This window comes from Cyprinus carpio, chromosome A11, assembly GCF_018340385.1.
Source record: "Cyprinus carpio isolate SPL01 chromosome A11, ASM1834038v1, whole genome shotgun sequence".
NCBI classification, from domain to species: Eukaryota; Metazoa; Chordata; class Actinopteri; order Cypriniformes; family Cyprinidae; genus Cyprinus; species Cyprinus carpio.
The window spans coordinates 17,169,806-17,188,591 of NC_056582.1; the positions used below are offsets into that span (position 1 = coordinate 17,169,806).

Below are 18,786 nucleotides of genomic sequence, written 5' to 3' on the forward strand. Positions count from 1 at the left end.
TTTAGAGCACAGAGTCACCGATCACCGAATTAAAGCTGTCTGAACGCAGATGCTTGCGATCAGTGCCGCGCGCTCTCCGTTGAGCCTGTGCGCGAGGCGGCCGTGCGGGGAAACTGAGCTGTGTGGAGCGTCTAGACTCAGGTGAAGCCCTAGAGGGGTCTGGGTGCTACGCGCACAGCATGCCAACTCAACTCTGCACGGTGCACTGGAGAAGTTGTTGCACTAAACGCCTTCAAAATATGTCTATCACGTCGATCTAATGGGGTCAAACTGTATGGCGCATAGGCAATTAGTGTTTATAGAGCGTGACCAGATTAGATTATTATGTATACCACGACAATAATGCTGCACAGAGAAGGCATACTTCACGTAGAAAAACGTATTTATGGAATTTATGTTAAATATTAAATATAAAACTATGAATATAGAAATGTAAATTAAGAAAATAGTTAAATATACAATCTGTCTTGACAACTGCAAAGTTTAAGGCTGCATTAGAGTTCAAAGAACAGTTATAATAGTGTGGTCTACTACAAACTTATTCCCCAATTTTTTATTTAATTTATATTAACCACTTTACACGGTTGATAATAATAATGTCAATTCAATTAAATATACCGTGAATGACAAAAATACAATACCCAAAGTAAGTAAATGGCTAATTACTGGCATTCAGTTTCATTTTTTTTTTGATACAATATTACAAAAGCATAAACAAGCACGCAGACTAAATAATAATAAAAACAGCAATATAAAATGAAATTGTAAAATTATGTATTATGATATTCTGACACTGTTTACTTTTACGTTTAGCATATTTCCAAAACGACTTTGAAAAGAGAAAAAGTAATTCCAACATTATGTACTGCTCTTTTATTATTTATATTTAAAAAGAAAGCGAGAAACCTCCACTGAGAGAATCTTTCTAAATTAACCTGCTTTGTCGTCGGTGACCTTGTTTTACAGTGTAGCCTTCGCGCGTGCGCAGTGTCTGGCGTCTCTGTCAGGATTTTAGTGCTACAAGGCTTCCGTAGTTCACATACGGCATCAGCTACACGTGAATTTTTAAACTGAAAACACTTTAAGCTAACAGTTGACAGGACTCTGCGCTAGCTTACATTTTGCGATCTGGTTTGTTTTTGTTCGTGAATGTTTTGTTATGGCTTAACTAAAACATATTTTAGGAAGGATAATCAGCGGTGAGTTGGTAGGCGAGATACATTTTAATGCTAGCCTGGCTAGTTACATTGTGACTGTGAAGTTGACATTTATTTTAAATTTAAAATGAGGTCATATAGATTTTATGAGTCGTTAAAAAAAATCAGAAGGACGTTTTGATGTTATATACAAAAACAATGACAAAAGGTGTAGGAACCCTTGTATTTTTTTTATTTTTTATTATATATTTTTTTAAGTAAATTGATAAGCGCTACTTAATCAAAATCAGTTTTGTGTTGACAGGTCACAAGGCTGTGTTTTGGTAGATGTCACCAAGAACTATACTTCAGGTATCCTTTAGGTGTATTGGTTTGTCTTTAGCATTTCCTAAGAAGAGAAAATCCTTCCTCCAGAGCCTTACTACAGGACAAAGTGTGTTCAGAACATTCAGGATGGACCGCAAGAAAGAACCTGAAGAATCCCAGGACACGAGCAGTGCAGGTGCAGACAGTGCTCCCACTGCAGTACCAGTGGAAGACACAAACCCCTCCAGCTCTACAGAAAGCGGTCAGACCTCATCTACAGAACCTGGTCTTTTAGCAGGGGAGACAGTTGTCAGGGAGGGAAAGGCTGCCATTTTATTCCCAAGTGCTAATGAGGTGTTCTACAACCCCGTGCAGGAGTTCAACCGAGATCTAACGTGAGTACGCCATCCAGTGTGACATCCTGTGGTGTTTTGTCTTCTCATCTCGCCTTTAAACTTGCCATATACCTTCTCTGATCAGATGTGCGGTGATCACAGAGTTTGCCAGGGAGCAGCTGGCTCAGAGGGGCGTCCGGATCCTGGTCCCGGGTGAGAGAGATCGAGTTGTGGTTCGACTCTCTGAGGAGAAGAACGGGACAGAGGACCAGGAAGCATCAGAACAGCCTGAAAAAGAGCAGCAATATGAAGAAGAGGGTGGCAAGAAAGAGTACATCACTGCATCTGTAGGGGAAAGATGTGAGGTCTGTGTGTGGGCCAATTACCAGTGTTTTAATCATTATTTATATTCTATTATAGTATTGTTTAAGATTTTGAATTAGCTTTATTTTCGCTTTACATTTTAGTTTTAGTAATTTTGTAATGTATTCTTGTCATGTTTATTAGATAGTTTTAAATTAATTAATTATTTTGTTTATTATTATTTATTTCAGTTTTAGCTTTAGTTATTGTAGGACTTAAACTTTCATTTAATGGCCATGGCAGCATTTCTAATTTTCATGTACGTTTTTTTTACTTTTATATTTTATTAATTCACTTTTTTATTTCTCTCTTTTTTTAATGTGAATTAGTTCTCAGTATGTATATAAAAGACTAAATAAACTTACAGGTATGTGAGTGTGAGTATATATATATTTATATATAAATCAAATAGAGTAAAAAAAATGAATAAATTAAAAAATCAATAATTAATCCATTCAAATGAATTTTAAATCAAATTAACTTTAAATTAAAGTATTTAAATTAAATTAATTTTAATCAAAAATCATTTAAATTATGTAATATTATTTTACAATACTGAAACTTTCACATCTGTCTTGTTTTTTCTACTATGTATTCTACTATGATTTATATAAGTCACTTGCTTTTTCCCCATATTTGTAAATCACTTTGGCTAAAACTGTCTGCCAAATAAATAAATGTCATGTAATTTATCTCTCTTTTCTGCTCTAGCAAGGTCTGCGTGTGCTGGAGGGTTTGGCGGCATCAGGCTTGCGTTCTGTACGTTTTGCTCTGGAGGTCCCTGGCCTGAAGAGCATCACTGCTAATGATTACTCTGCTAAAGCTGCTGCCCTGATCGCCCGCAACGCACAACACAACAATGTGTCCCACATACTGCAAGCCAGCCAAAGAGATGCCAGGTCAGAACACAAACTCCACTGTTTGGTTATTCCACTATTTTGCTTCTACACTCACAAACATGTATTGACAACTAAAGTATGTCTTTATTTATATAATATTAATATTTTAAATTGTATGTTAGTATATTATATATGTATATTAAAGGGGTCATATGATGCGATTTCAAGTTTTCCTTTCTCTTTGGAGTGTCACAAGCTGTTCGTGAATAGCTAAGATCCCTAAAGTTGCAAAGACTAAAGTGTCAAACCCAAAGAGGTATTCTTTATGAAAGTTAAGACTCGTCCACGGCCTCCTAAAACGGCTCATTTAAACACGCCCCCACATAAGACTTTGCATAACACCACCCAAATGTTCATGCAAAGAAAGAAGGCGTATCTTTGGATTCTTGCTGTTGTATTGTTGCTGCCGCCGCCATGTCGTGGGCACGCTGTGTGTTTGGTTGTGAAAGTGAAACTACTTTGTTTGGCCTTCCAAAAGAGGACACAACTAGAAATCAGTGGTTAAGTTGTATTCACAACACTGTTCCAGAACAGTTCAAACCAAATATTCAGATGTGTGCAACGCATTTTACAGAGGACGAAGACTGTTTCCTGGGAGAGTAGCCTACAATGCTGGTGTTCTGACAAATAATGCTGACTGACAGCCTGTAAGTATGTTTTCATATGTAAAGGATTTGCCACTGACTAATCAAACGCGAGTTTTAAGCAGTGTAGAGTAGCGCTTGTTGTTTGTCATTTCTCTCAGCACAAATGCAGACATGTTTTTATGTTTACATGGCGCAATGCAACGCAACGCATAAAAACACAGTATAAGTCATTATAATCCATAATCATGTCCCCGCTGGATGCTACAAATGCCTCATTTGTAATGGGTTTTATTGGTTTTGTCTCGTCGCATCAGAACACGGCTTCACAGTATGGTAAGGGGCGTAACATTTCCGTCACACGCTTGAGGTATTCGGCCAATCATAACGCATTGGATAGCTGGCCAATCAGAGCACACCTCGCTTTTCAGAACGATGAGCTTTGTAAAAAATCAACGTGTTTCAGAACGCGGGGCATAGAGAAGAAATAGTAATGTACAGTATGTGGAAAATAATGTAATTTTTGAACCTTAAACCGTATAAACACATTGCATTACACCAAATACACAAAATAATGTTATTTTTTAGCAACGTCATGTGACCCCTTTAATATATGAATTGACTGTTATTTTTAGATTTTTCATTTTATACCAATTATAAAAAAATTTGTAAAAAAAAGTATAAGTTGTTTTTAATCTAGTACTTGTATATATCTATATATGTGTGTGTGTATATATATATATATATGTATATATATATATATTATATATGTATATGTGTGTGTGTGTGTGTGTGTGTGTGTATATATGTATAAATGTATATACTAAAACTATAACAAAAAAAATATATATATATATGAAAACCAAAAAGAAAATAAAAACAATATCTTATTGTTTGTGATATATATATATATATATATATATAATGTGGTTGTTTTTTTGTTTTTTTTTGTTATAGTTTTAGTTAACAATAACAACACTGATTCTGTTACATCTTATATCCTGGTATAATAACGTCTTTCCAGTATGGTGATGTATGAGGCTAGAGGGAAGAAGGAACGCTATGATGTCATTGACCTTGACCCCTATGGCAGTCCATCTCCGTTTCTGGATGCAGCTGTGCAGGCTGTTAGTGAGGGTGGTGAGTCTGTCGCTGTTCTTTCACATGCACAATCTGAATTTATTTAGCACATATACAATATACAGTACATATACAGTAATCTCTCTCTCTTATTGTCAGGGTTGCTTTGCATCACATGTACGGACATGGCTGTAATGGCTGGAAATAGCGGGGAGACCTGCTACAGCAAATATGGCTCTATGTCTATCAAGTCCAAATACTGTCATGAGATGGTAAGATGGGCTCACTGCGGTTTGTGAATGGATGGAATGAAGGAAACTCATATCATAACACATAACGCTTTTTGGTTTTGATTCTAGGCTCTGCGTATAATTCTGCACAGTTTAGATCAGAGAGCAGCTGTGTATCAGCGCTACATTGAACCTCTCTTGAGCGTGAGTGTGGATTTCTACATTCGTGTATTCGTCAGAGTCAAAACAGGCCAGGCGGTGGTAAAAAACTCTGCAAGGTAACACAGAGTTTACTCTGTTTATATAGAGATAAAATAGCTGCTAGTAATCATACATGAAAAATTCCAGTAAGATTTATTTTTTTAAAGAGATGAATAGAGTAAAGATATTTATAATGTTACAAAAAAAATCTGTTTCAAATAGATGCTGTTTTTTAACATTTCATTCATCAAAGAATCCTCAAAAGGAATGAATCCTGGAGTAATGGCTGCTGAAAATTCAGCTTTGCCATCACAGGAATAAATTGCATTTTAAAATACATTGAAATAGCAAACAGTTATTTTAAATCGTCATAATATTTCAGAAATTTACTGATTTTACTATATTTTCCTAAATAAATGCAGCGTCTAAGCGTAAGAGACTTCTTTCAAATATGTAAAAAATTGAACAGACCTCAAACGTTTATATGTAAATGTATTATGTTATTAGTAAGTCCAGGTATCTGTGTGTTTCACAGTAAGCATGCGCTGCTGTATAACTGTGTCGGCTGTGGTGCGTTTCATCTGCAGAGGATGGGGAAGAAGATGAGCCAAGGCAAACAGTGAGAGTATTTCTACCTCTATGATTGATCTTTCGCGTTTTCTCAGTGCTTCTGTACTATCATTATCATTATGTGTTTCAGTAAGTGTATTAATATGTTTGTTACAGTATGAAGTATTCAGCAGCCACTGGACCACCAGTAGGGCCTAACTGTGAACACTGTAGGCAAAGGCACCAGGTATGAACTATTAATATCTCCTCTTATGTGTATAACAAAGTACAATTTTCCTTTGATGTTTTATTAGTTGGTACTAATATATCATGAATCCCTACCCATACATCTGCTGATTTTAGACACTTCATATCAGTACAGATTTTGGATATGAATCAGACAATACTTGACATTTAATTGTGCTCATCATCATTTCTTTTTGTTTTTACACATACACACACACACACACACACATATATACATGTTACAGTACATATTAACCATGAACTTTTAGTCCTTCACCTTGTTTTGATTTCTTTGTTCCTGTCTCTGTTTTTGTAGTTGGGCGGTCCCATCTGGGCGGAGCCTATTCATGACATTACATTTGTTCAGAAAGTTCTGGGTGCCGTTTCAGGGAACCCCACCCGCTTCAGAACGTCCAAGCGGATCGAGGGGGTGCTTAGCATGGTGACCGAGGTCAATCATTAATAAACTTCATAGTAAAAATCATCAGCATGATTATAACATGTGAAATGTCTCCAGGCAATAACAGTTTAGGTTCTCTGATTAGCCAATGAGTGCTAATAGTGTGACTTGTGTGTTTCAGGAGCTGCGGGATGTTCCTCTGTATTATGTTTTAGATCATTTGAGCAGCACAGTTCACTGCAACACGCCGCCCATGCTGCAGTTCAGGTAAACTCAATACAACATATTATTTTTTAAATTAAAGGCATAGTTCACCCACAAATGAAAATTGTCATTTACTCACCCTCAAGTCATTCTAAACCCATAAGACTTTCATTCAACTTCAGAAGACTAATGAATATATTTTATAATGAAATCCCTCCATTGAAAGTCTTCTCACCCTTTATGTGAATAAAAGCATACATTTAATCTTTTAATTGTATAAAGTGATTGTACCTCTTTAGAATACTTGGATTAAACTGCTCGCTTCATATGGATTTATTTTACAATTTCTCTATGAACATTTTGAAGGGTCAAGAGTTTTGGGTCCATAGATTTTCAATGGAGGGTGTCCTCACTTTGTTCTTGTTGTGTAGGTCAGCTCTCCTGCACGCTGGGTACAGAGTGTCTCTCTCTCACGCCTGTAAAAATGCAGTGAAGACCAATGCTCCTGCTGGGGTGTTATGGGATCTCATTCGCTGCTGGGTAAGTGGCCACCATACACTCTTAAGAACCTCTGCTTCATTTTCTAATGTAGTTTCTCTGTTTGTTTATACTTTAGGAAAAGTCCAACCCCGTGAAGAGAGAGCGGTTATCAGAAACCAGTCCTGCTCACCGCATTCTCTCCACAGAGCCAACGTAAGGATCAAATGCCTAATACTGAATTCTTCTGGTTATTTGATATTAAAATCCCTCTTGTGTATATTCCTGTACCTTTTAGTTTAGTTGAACTGCAGTTTAATTTAGTTTTAGTTGAATGTGCAACTTTATTACCGTTAATCTCTCATGTAGTCTTCAGGCCTGCTTTGAAATCAGAGAAGACGCAAACCCTCAATCACGAAAACGTCACCTCACACGCTTCCAGGAGAACCCACAGGCCAACTGGGGACCAAAAGCACGTGCCAAAGCTGGGTGGGTCATACTGCTAATGTGCTTTTGTTAAATCATTGGCAAAATCTTTTAGCTGACCTTAAAAGTGTAAATCATCTTTTTTTGTATTTAGTGGAGGAATCTCTTCTGAGCTGGAGGACAAAAGAAAACAGTTTCAGGGTAAAAGAAAGAAACCGATCACAGACTCCTCTCAACTCAAGAGCTTGCCCTGTAAGAAGTTACGAAAGGTATGTCCACTTAACTACAATATATGTAGTGTTTTTAAAATCATGCGTAGTTGTTGTTACTAAACTAGTCAGTATTTTATTCTTCTATTCTAGAACATGTGATACGATTAATGTATACGATTGATTCATTAATTGTCAGAAGTGTCCTTGATGATAAATTAAAGCAATAATTTATACATATTAAATCACAACAGCTGTTTTTCCTAGCAAAGCTGATGTGTTTTCTTTCTTTATTAGGGAACATGTACATATGGAGACAAATGCTGTTATTCGCATGAACTTAAGCAAGAAACTAATGAGGAAAAGATGGACTAATTGGTTTTCTTATTACCGGATAAACCTCACATGTGTCTTGATGTGTACAGATTTGCACCTAATGTTTGTTTTACGTCAATTGGAATTGTGCGATGCAAGTTTAAATTTTCTGGCGATGCATAGACACATATTCTCTGAAATCGTTTTACCCTAAATTTTAACTTTTTTTTTTTTTTTTGCTTGCCAAATAAATAAGTGAATGCTTGTTTTTCTATTCAGCATGAGCAAGACACATCATGTATCAGTTAAAAACAGTTTATTGTTGATCATTAAATTTATTCCACAGTTAATTCATTTAAAAAAAAAAAAAGTGTAATTTTCATATGAAAGGCACAGTAGAAAAAATACAATCAAATTATTGCACAAATGAATATTAGGAGATCTGTGTCTACATGATGCCCATTTGGCCAGTGGCTAACCAAAGTAGAGCCCAAGAGATAAATGCAAGAAATTTAAAAACTTGAAATTCTTGTGGATCATATATATCCTTATGAAAAATGCACAGTGATGTGTGAAGAATATCCATATCCTAATTTTAAAAAAGACAAAAAAAAAACCCCGATTGATAGATTTTTGGTCCCTAGAACCAGTTCTAGTTGGATGATGCAGTGTAGATGAGCTCTTAATGAATCAGTGTCAAGTTTGGATGCTCCACTGCTACACTCTGATTTGCTCTTGCGGTGATCTATAGGTTGTCAGTTCTACAGCTGTCGTACTCGTAACAAGAAAGTGCGGATCTCCATTGGGTTCAGTGTCACTTCCCATGGTGAGGGGTCTTTGGCACTGAGAGGAAGTGGCTTTGATGTCTTTTCTGAAAGACAAACACATCAAAAACATTATTTATATCTGAGAAATAATTTTTTTAAAAATTAGAGAAATTAACAATTGTTACCTGCATTCCACTGCAAGCGGTCCATGTCCTCTTTCCACTGATTTGCCCCTAGACTCATCTCAGACGCTCCGAGCACATCGAGAGTAGAAAACAGCTTCTGCACACACAAAGTTTAGCAATATTAAAATGATTCATTATCAGTTTTTCTAATTTAATATAAGCAATAAGGCAATCAAGAGTAAGCGGACTACATTCACAACAGGTAATCCACTGCTTTAAGTGTCCTATTGCTATTTATAAAAAAAAAAAATACTTATATAAAAATTTTAAGGTCAAAAATTTGTATTAAAACAATTAATTATTCACGTCATGTCAGATCCTATCACCTTTAGACTCCAAAGAGATTCCATTGGATGAGAATCCTGATTATAAATTACCGAAAAATCACTTTCTGGTGTATATCTTAGATGGAAATCCTGTTAACTAATGTCTTTTAAATTACTTTGATTACATTATTGAAGCTAAAAGCTTTCAGTTGCACTTTGTTTTCAGTTAGCAACAGATTATCCAACCAGCTTAGCACAGTGCTAAATGCATAAGAAAGATCTTTTACAACAACTTGTCAGGATTCTGGAGGGCGAAAGGATCTTGCATGACAGCAGATCTGTCATATTTATTAAGGAGAACCGTTTTTGGATGTTTGTTCAGAGAATTTAATATACAGCCCTTAGTCCCTGTGAAACACAATTAGTATTTGACTGCAGCAGGATTGACTTATTTTGTTAGTGGGAATGAAAAATGAGTGTTACCTGTAGGTTGACTGTAACAGGCTGCGAGTGTGTTTTGCTCTCTTTGGCTTGGTACTGATGTTCCAGTCTAATCAGAACCGTGTCTTCATCCCACTGAGACAGTGTCAACAGGTGAACAGCAGGGGGCAGATCAGTCTGAAGCCCAGAGAACTATGGGAAAGAGGGAATGATTAATTACTCCTTCAGTCATCTCCAGAGTTTAAGCTCATAATAAGAATCTAGTTCACTTCATCCGTCCATTGACCCTCTACAAACCTCCAGTTTAGTGTTGGCCGAAGGTGTGCTGTCCTGGAAGGAGAGCAGGGGTTGGAGCACCATACCCTGTGCGAGGGGTCTGTGGACATCTGCGGCTGTGTCTGGTGGAGTGAAGGTCAGCAGCAGACGCCCTCGGGCAACTAAACCATCAGAAAAGTCTCCCGGCTCAGAAAGAGGCTCTCCCACCCCCCTATAATCATCATACAGCAGTCTCCTGTGCAGCTGAGAGAGAGCTGTTGATTAGCTGTTAGCATATTGAGACCATATCACAATTAATAATATAAATAATATTCCTATATTATTGCAAAACAATATATAAAAAAATATTTTAATATGGTGTCCTAAAGGAAGCTTCTTAATATATATGAACATGAGACTAAGAATAAAAATGTAAATAAATATAAATTCATAAATTTAATTATACATTAAAAGTATAAATATTTAATATCAATATTTATAAATATTTAAAATGCATTTTAAAATGTTATAAAATATTTTTTTATATATATAATATAATTGATATAAATTTCATATGCATACATATCAAAACAAAATCAGTTTGTGAAGTCTGATTTATGGACATTTATTTAGATGTTTAAGTATATGTGGAGAGAGAAATATTGTGGGTGAAAAAAAAAAATCTATACCTAATTCGAAATGATACATAACAAACTCAGATTCACATATTTCATTTTTAATTCATCATTTTAAAATCATTACTCCAGCATATTTTTCTAAACTTATTTTTTGAAAATACACTGTACCTTCTGTTTTAAACTCATTAATTAACCTGAACTGAAAGAGACTGATAAAGAAAAGGGACGATCATTTTATTTTACCATGATTTCCAGCGAGCCGTTATAGAGGCTGCTGGCCCCTTGAGAGCGATCGGTCACCACTGTCAGCTGATGCTTGTCATCCTAAATGCAAACATATTAGAATTCTTGACAGGTTAGACTCAAAGCTGTTTATGAAAATCTGAGTGACAACAAAGAGCGAGAATGAATATGTCAATGTAAATAAAAATAAACTGAGCCTAAAAGATACAAAAAAAATAATAAACATAGACATAGGATCCCAAAAAAGACAAGAAAGCTGACATGATTGGCTGGATGACACTTGCCTTGATGTAAGCGCGAGAATTGATTGGATAGTAGTTCCCAGCGACTGGCTCTGTTTGCTTCAGTTCCCACGTGGGCCGATAATCTTTCCTACGATGACAAAACAAGAAGATTGCTTTCCCAACAGCTGAGATACATTACTGTTTAAAAGTTTGAGATCAGTAAGGTTTTTTAATGTTTTTGAAAGAAATCTCTTAGGCTCACCAAGGCTGCATTTGTTTGATCAAAAATATAGTAAAAACAGTAAACAAAAATTACATTTAAAAATGTCATTGTGATCAACCCTTCTATTTATTTTAATCTCCTCACCGTCTCTCTAGAACCTCTCTGCCATTTGAATCCGTGTAGAAATAGTCAGAGGACTTGATGTCTGTGTCCAAACGAGTGATCACTTCTTTCCCTAAACCATCTCTGAAAATTGAAAGAGAGCAGATCGTCAGAGAGGAAAAGCTATTAAGCCTTCCTTTCATTTTCGCATACAAATCTAAAATCCAGAGAAATGTGTGCATGTGTGTGTTGACTCACGCAACAGGCACGGGTCCCACAGTCCACTCCAGCTCCAGTTCCCTGTGGCCCTCATACAAACGGACGACCTGAGACACCCACGGGCTGAACCACTGTGTTACCTCCTGAACTGTGCTGGACACTGTAACGATCTGTGTTTCAGCAGTCTTGTTAATGACGAAGGGGTCTGAAGAATTCGGTCTGAAGATGTAAGCGCCCGATGTCTGGGGGCTCTCCTTGTTATTCCCAGCGCTTGCATTATACCTAAAGCACAAAAACACACATTACTTCATTTTTTGGTATGATTCACTTTTTTGATACATACTAAATCATTAACATACTACCTACCATTGTATTTACTGATACTCCAAAGTAATTTAGAAAATAATGTAATATATCAAAAACTCAAAGGTAATACTATGGTAGATAGAAACTGGAAGGGACAGCTTAAACTGACCAGTAGAAGTTCTGAGTGAGTTGAATAGTTTGGTTCGTTTCCAGGTTTGTTAGGCTGCTCAACAGACCTGTGGTTTCGTCAAAGGTCACCTTCAAGAACTAAAACACATACAGAAGAACAGATTTATTATTTATGCTAATTGAAACATGAAATATTCCAAAAATGCAATTTTAGTGATATTTAACACTAGCAAGTCGCTCCAGTTTTTCTTGATTGGCAAAACACAACACAACACAATCAACAAAACATCACATTTTTTGCGAGCTGACATTTAACTGCAAAATAAATCACAAAAAGTGCAGAACTAAGTAAAGTTATTACACATTAGTGTGAATGAGGAAAATAAGGCAGAGGATGTGTTTGATACTAAAATGAGTTATTAAGCACAATACGATATGTCAAGTTATGTCAAACTACATTTTTAAAATATATTTTAATATTTAAAATTGTATATTTAAAATGTTAACATTATTTCACAATAAAACTGTTTTGGTGACGCTACTTTAAGGACCAGTTTGCATGCATATTATTAGCATATTGGCTGTTACTTGTAAAGCACATATTAATTCCTTATTCTGCATGACCATATTTTAGATCCCTTAATCCAACCCTATACCTAAACTTACCAACTACCTTACTACCTATTAATAAGCTAAGAGAAAACTCTTAGTTAATAGTGAATATGTTTTCCATATTCTAAAGTGTTACCATTGTTTTTACTGCATTTTTTGATCAAATAAATGCAGCCTCAGTGGTAAACAGGTTATTTCAAAAGAGCAAACAAAATCCATTTTTAGTAACCAAAATCTTGACATGGTATTTGTCTTGATGTATCTTAAATTAGTGAGGATTTTAAACAGATTTCCACATGTGCTGCTCCATGTACCTTGTTCTGAATGGAGCGAGTGGCTGTGGGTTTGGCGCTGGATGCTGGAGGCTCATCCCGAAGCATGGAGATGATGTATGTACTGTAGCCAAGAGGAGGAGCTTCAACTTGGAAAACTAGCTCACCTTTAGCATAACCCCTGTTCCGCCTTACTTCCTGTGTGGACTTAGACAGTGGAACCACCTGACAGACAGCAGGGGAAGTAGACATGATGATTTCATATCATAAATGTAGCATGTACACTTAAGTGATATAAACACATTTCCAACCTGACTGTCCACTGCTCTCCCGTTTGCATCAGTAACACTGTACACTGAACCATTGACAGGCAAACGAACAGGCCAGCTTACAGTCCTGCCCAGAGGATTATACACATTCATAGAGAACTGAGAGGAAATAAGAAATAGAGAGATCATCATTCAATAGTGAATGGGCTTTTTATTGTATGAATGCATTTACTGAAATCTGTGTATAGTACCTTATGGCTGCTTTCTGTGAGAGGACACACACTGATGTTGAGATTCTCACAGAACACATGTGGAGCTTCAGAACCACTGAGAATAGCCAGAGAATTACGAACCAGCACCTAAAACATGAAAGGCAGAGTGGCTAGGTTGTTTGAGTGTTGGCTATGATGTTGTTTGGGCATTACTTTATAGTTGCTAGTGTGTTTAGAGTTGTCACTAGGAAGTTCCTATGTGGTTTCTAGGCATGCAGAATAAATGACAGCTTATGTTTGTGTACCTCACAATGTGCCCAGCCTGTAGCCAGTCTCCTAGCATAGTCGTATGCCACATGCTGTTTCTCTGTCCCAGACACAGCATCGTGATGTTGGGCAACACCCATCGCCCTCTCTGAGCGACAAGTCAAAATGTCAAACAGACCAACAGAAGGGACATATTTACAACAGATGTAGACTTACTCATAGTATCACTGTCCCCTTCACCAAAGGGTCCCGATTTGGACTTGGGCCCACCAAGCACCTCCAACTGGTTGCATGTCTAGAAGATCAAAATCAGACAATACAGATTACAAAAAAACACTGTAGATGTGTTTTTTTGTTTTGTTTTTTGTTTTTCTGAGAAGAAAGTTGGCATCACCTGTAGGCGGCTGTTGCTCAGTCTCTCGTATAACTTCAGAGCTGGTCGACTGGTAAAATAACCCGTCCAGAAATCATGAGCATCATCAGCATAAGGGAAAAAATCATCTGTCTTCAGAGGCCTAAGAAGAAAAAAAAATCATTGGAAACATCTGAGAGAGATCCTCTTTATCAGTACCAAAGGATAACTCAACACGCCATATTCAAATGTATTAGATGTATATGAACACTAACCAGGTGAGGTTGGCTAGGTTGAGTTCCTGTAGGTAGCAGGATGGTGTCGAGTAAAGCACATTCACCTTGCTTCCTTTAGCTTGCAGGGCATTTACAAACTTGATCAGCTTGTCCATGTTCTTGTACCAGAGATTGGCGTTCTCATACTGGAAGTCTGAACCCATGGTCATAATGATGTGGTTCGCCTTATAAAAGCCAGCCTGGGAACAGAAATCTCTTGATGTGGCACCTCCATGCTTATCACAGACACGTCGACTTTACATATGATTGACTGCACTGAGAATTGCTGCAATGCTGTTTACTTACCTGCCTATAGGAAGCATTCAAAAACTTCTGTACTATCTCATCCACATTGTAGTCCTCAAGGTCTGGGTCGTCTCTAATGGGAGCATCATCACATGACTGGTCCCAGCAGAAGCCCTCGGGTGGGTTATAGCCGTTGGGGAGAACGCCTTTAGAGATGAAAGGCCCAAACATTTGTCTGCTCATTTAATATTCACAATTCCACATACCCATACCCTGTGTAGTTGTTTAAGATATCTCATAAGGCTAATATATATAAAGTCTGTTAGGTCTGTAAGATCAATTTAATCTTATTGACTGACCTGAAACTTTTGAATGGGTTTAAATATAATTTATATATAGCAGTAGAATATGTACAACTCACCAAGGAACAGAAAGTGCTAATCCTGTACTATGGGAGAATTTGAAAACTGAATTTATCAAAAAGCAGCATGTTTACGGATTAGTACCCGTGAAGAGATCAGCGAGAGGCGGTGTCAGGCTTTCACTAGCCCTCCAGAGCATTTCCATCTCTTTGGTTTTCATCCTGCGAGCTTTGTCCTGATAGTCCAAACGGCCAAAGAAGAAACCATCATAGCCCATCTGTAAACAATTCAAGAGTCATCAGCATCACTATGCCACCCATTCACACCAGTCTCAAATAATATGCAATGGTTACCTGTGCAAAGATGGAGGCGTGTTCTCGGGCGTGTCCAAACGGGTCGATGTGCCAGGCCACCCGGGGGCGACCGCATTCACCGAAAGTGTCATTCAGGAATCGCAGACCAAGAGTCATCTGATCTATGACAGCGCTGTAGTGTGTGGTGGCCTCATCACTCATGCACCAGCCACCATTTATGAACTCAAGACGACCTATAGAATTCATATATCATTCATTCATTCATTCATATAATTCATGATATTTGTGAAAAATATTTTTCTGTTTGATCAAAAATATTTGGGGGGAAATAATTATAAAGTTTCTGTGTGAGAAAAAAAGAAATTATTTTAGTACTTTTAACATCACATTTTTAGCGTAATTAAATTGTTTGGAAAATACATTGTATGGATCAAAATTATTGATTTTTCTTTTATGCCAAAAATCATAAGAATATTAAGATAATGTTCCATAAAGATTTTTTGTAAATTTCCTACTGTAAATATACTACAAGTTCATTTTTGATTAGTAATATGTATGCTAAGAAATTCATTTGGACAACTTTAAAGGCGATTTTCTCAATATTTTGATTTTTTTGCACTCTCAGATTCCAGATTATCAAATAGCTGTATCTTGGCCAAATATTGGCCGAATGGTAACAAACCATACATTAATGGAAAGCTTATTTATTCAGCTTTCAGATGATGTATAAATCTCAATTTCGAAAAATATAACCCTATAACTCTATAAATTTTCCATTCATACAAATGTGTTCTAAATATATGTTCTAATCTTTTTGGTGTTATTTTTATTATTACTATAATTTTCCCTTTTGTATACTTGTATGTATATATGTATATATATATATATATATATATATATATATATATATATATATATATATATATATATATATATATTTTTTTTTACTTTTTTTTTACTTTTTTTTTTTACTATCTCAGACCTAAAAACAAATACCCTCCTCACCCTCATTGACCAGCTGTGTTACAATTCTCTGTGTGCTCTGGTTCTGTTGCTTCCACCAGCGGTAAAAGAAGGCCGTCTCTACGTAAATGAACCTTCGGGCTGGATCCTTCTGTAGCTGGTCGATTACCGAGTCCAAAATATACTGGACTCCTGCATGCTGGATGTTGTTTCGGTCTGAAAAAACAATGACTGGATTAAAAAACTGAGGTTTGTGGTGTATTTACATGCCTGAACAAGCAAAACTTTGTTTGTGTATTATACTGTGAGGTTAAACATTAAGTTTTACCACTCCAGTGCGATGCCATTATCATATGACAAGCAACACATAAATCACTGGACAGTCACATGAAGAATGTGATCTACTACATGCATACCAATGCAAAGTACGAACAAACACTTTCAAGTTAGACATGAGCAAAACTTCACCTCCATAGTAGTACTGATCCACAGTCTTGAGCCAGCCAACATCATCATGTGTGTGAGGAACCAGATGGACATTCAGCATGGAAGGATTTGTGGCTGGACATGACTGCAGAGATTCAACAAGGGCATTACCAGTGGAGGGATGCAACAATAATAGCTTTTACTTCCTCATTTAAACAGTCATTTCCTTTTTATTTTACTGATACATATACATGTACAAAAACATGGTATTGCTAAAGCACATGCACAAAGCACTATAGTAATAAAGTAACAATAGCGGCAAAAATTACGAATGAAAAATAATAAATACCAAGGTAGTTTTGGTACTTTTTTTTATTATTATTGTATATTTCCTACATTTTTTACATTTAGTCAAACCTTTCTTAAAGGTCCTACGACGAACTTAAAAATATTCACACATTAAGCCAAACTCACCCTATAACCGCAAATGGAGTTTCGACCTGTGGGTAAAGAAAAAACAAGACAGAAGAATAGCTGGAACAGAAAACTGAGGTACAGCCCAGCCATGATGAAAATGAAGCTACAATCATATGACAGTCGAATTTGTGTTGTGTCATGTGACTTCTCCTCCAATAGTTTAAAATAAAAGTCCTTATATGTCTACAAAATAAAAGGTCAGAATAAAATAGTCTATACAGGACTACCGTGAATTAAAGGATTTCAAAGTTTATTATATTATATTATATTATATTATATTATATTATATTATATTATATTATATTATATTATATTATATTATATTATATTATATTATATTATATTATATTATATTATATTATATTATATTATATTATATTATATTATTGCTTCCACCACAAGAAGTAAATTTAAAAAATCCCCAGAAAAAAAAAAAAATCCCTATCACATCGAAACTGTAAGCATATAAAGAACATTAAACATTTTTTATAAACTATTTTCTTTACTTACTACCACATCTGTCTGTGGCAGGGACCATGATGACCTCACCTTTTATCTACTTCATTCTCCCACACATTCTCCCATTCTCCTTTTTCCTCCCTCGCGGGTTTGCAAGGTTCATGTAGGCTACCATCTATCTCCTGACTCCCTTAACAAATAGTTAACATTCCGCAGATCTGAAGAACTGGTTAAAAATCTTCAAAAACTCTTCTAAGTCATTAACAGTAGATAATAAGCTTTTTAAAAAGCATTATAATGTATATCAGGATGTATATTTGAGTTTATCAGTACTTCATATTAAACTAAGATTTTTTTTTCTTTTCTTTTTACAATTAAAATGAGTAGCTACATCTTATTGAAAGGTTTATCATGATAGAAGCTGAAGAAACAACTGCGGTAGGACATTTTCTTGAACAGGCGTTTAAAGCATTAGGCTACGTCAGAAGTGCCTCTAGTTAGACCATTACGAGTCATTCATCATCATCTCAATGTCAGACTGATGTACAATCAAAGGATTTACCAATCAAAATATTCAATTTCATAATACCTCCCCCTGTGGTTGTCCCTGCATAATTATTCAAGCAATTTTTACTTTATATTGTGAGAATAAATGCCCAAGAGAAGCCAAGAGAAAAAAAGGTTTGCAGGGAGCCTCTGTGACTAAAGGCTTTGTTCACACTTTAGTCTCTTCATGAAAAGACAAGCTAAAGGATGAGCCACATCGAAAGGAATCCAAGATCATGTTGCTGCATAGATTTTAACTCAAAGGCTCAAACTGGGCTGTTGTAGATCTGTGAGGAATCTTTGTACAGAAATGTAGAATTGGTACAAATAATTTTAGGTCTAGACAAGCATTAAATAGCCCTATTAGCCTATCATGTATAGTGTTTATTTCTGTCATTATGTTTTATTGTGTTTTTTTGACATTTTGCTTTATTAACACCTTTATTATTATTTAATATCATTTTAATTATTTACTTAAAATTATGAAAGAAACACTGAAACAATATTTGCATGAAACACATAAACTAATAATTAAAAAAAAAATTGGGAAACAATACCTTTAGGTTGCTACAGTATGTTGCTTCACAATCATAAATATATTATATTATATTATTGGTGTTTATATAGGTCTCTTGTGGCTTACTGCTATATTATGAACTTTTAAGTCTGTTAAAGTAAACTTCATACTAATGAATGAATTCAATTCAATTCAATTCAAGTTTATTTGTATAGCGCTTTTTACAATACAATCATTG

At 35.9% G+C, this 18,786-nt stretch overlaps 2 protein-coding genes across 7 annotated transcripts; one reads left to right on the forward strand and one right to left on the reverse strand.

Annotated features, from left to right (window-relative positions):
- The first annotated feature begins 8 nt into the window (after positions 1–8).
- Positions 9–8,297, forward strand: LOC109058722 (tRNA (guanine(26)-N(2))-dimethyltransferase-like). Of its 6 annotated transcripts, none has more exons than XM_042766586.1 (17): positions 988–1,199; positions 1,462–1,508; positions 1,572–1,858; positions 1,944–2,163; positions 2,873–3,060; positions 4,669–4,784; positions 4,884–4,996; positions 5,084–5,232; positions 5,691–5,774; positions 5,882–5,951; positions 6,267–6,401; positions 6,532–6,617; positions 6,986–7,094; positions 7,171–7,247; positions 7,401–7,520; positions 7,612–7,726; positions 7,964–8,297. In XM_042766586.1, the coding sequence occupies exons 2-17, from the start codon at positions 1,485–1,487 to the stop codon at positions 8,039–8,041; spliced, it is 1,971 nt and encodes a 656-aa protein (XP_042622520.1). In that variant the 5' UTR covers positions 988–1,199; positions 1,462–1,484; the 3' UTR covers positions 8,042–8,297. The 6 variants fall into 6 exon arrangements, with proteins under 6 accessions (XP_042622519.1, XP_042622520.1, XP_042622521.1 ...); XM_042766587.1 differs by having other exon boundaries at positions 989–1,199; positions 1,592–1,858; XM_042766589.1 differs by having other exon boundaries at positions 989–1,199; positions 1,601–1,858.
- LOC109058727 (lysosomal alpha-mannosidase-like) lies at positions 8,281–17,173 on the reverse strand. The gene is made up of 22 exons (XM_042766582.1): positions 17,024–17,173; positions 16,592–16,694; positions 16,166–16,339; positions 15,200–15,393; positions 14,991–15,123; positions 14,545–14,690; positions 14,239–14,438; positions 14,006–14,126; positions 13,828–13,906; positions 13,650–13,759; positions 13,384–13,491; positions 13,175–13,291; positions 12,906–13,088; positions 12,020–12,117; positions 11,584–11,826; positions 11,368–11,469; positions 11,061–11,148; positions 10,777–10,857; positions 9,938–10,159; positions 9,683–9,832; positions 8,934–9,030; positions 8,281–8,852 (listed from the first exon to the last, which is right to left on the reverse strand). The coding sequence occupies exons 1-22, from the start codon at positions 17,114–17,116 to the stop codon at positions 8,743–8,745; spliced, it is 2,952 nt and encodes a 983-aa protein (XP_042622516.1). The 5' UTR covers positions 17,117–17,173; the 3' UTR covers positions 8,281–8,742.
- Positions 17,174–18,786: the final 1,613 nt, after the last annotated feature.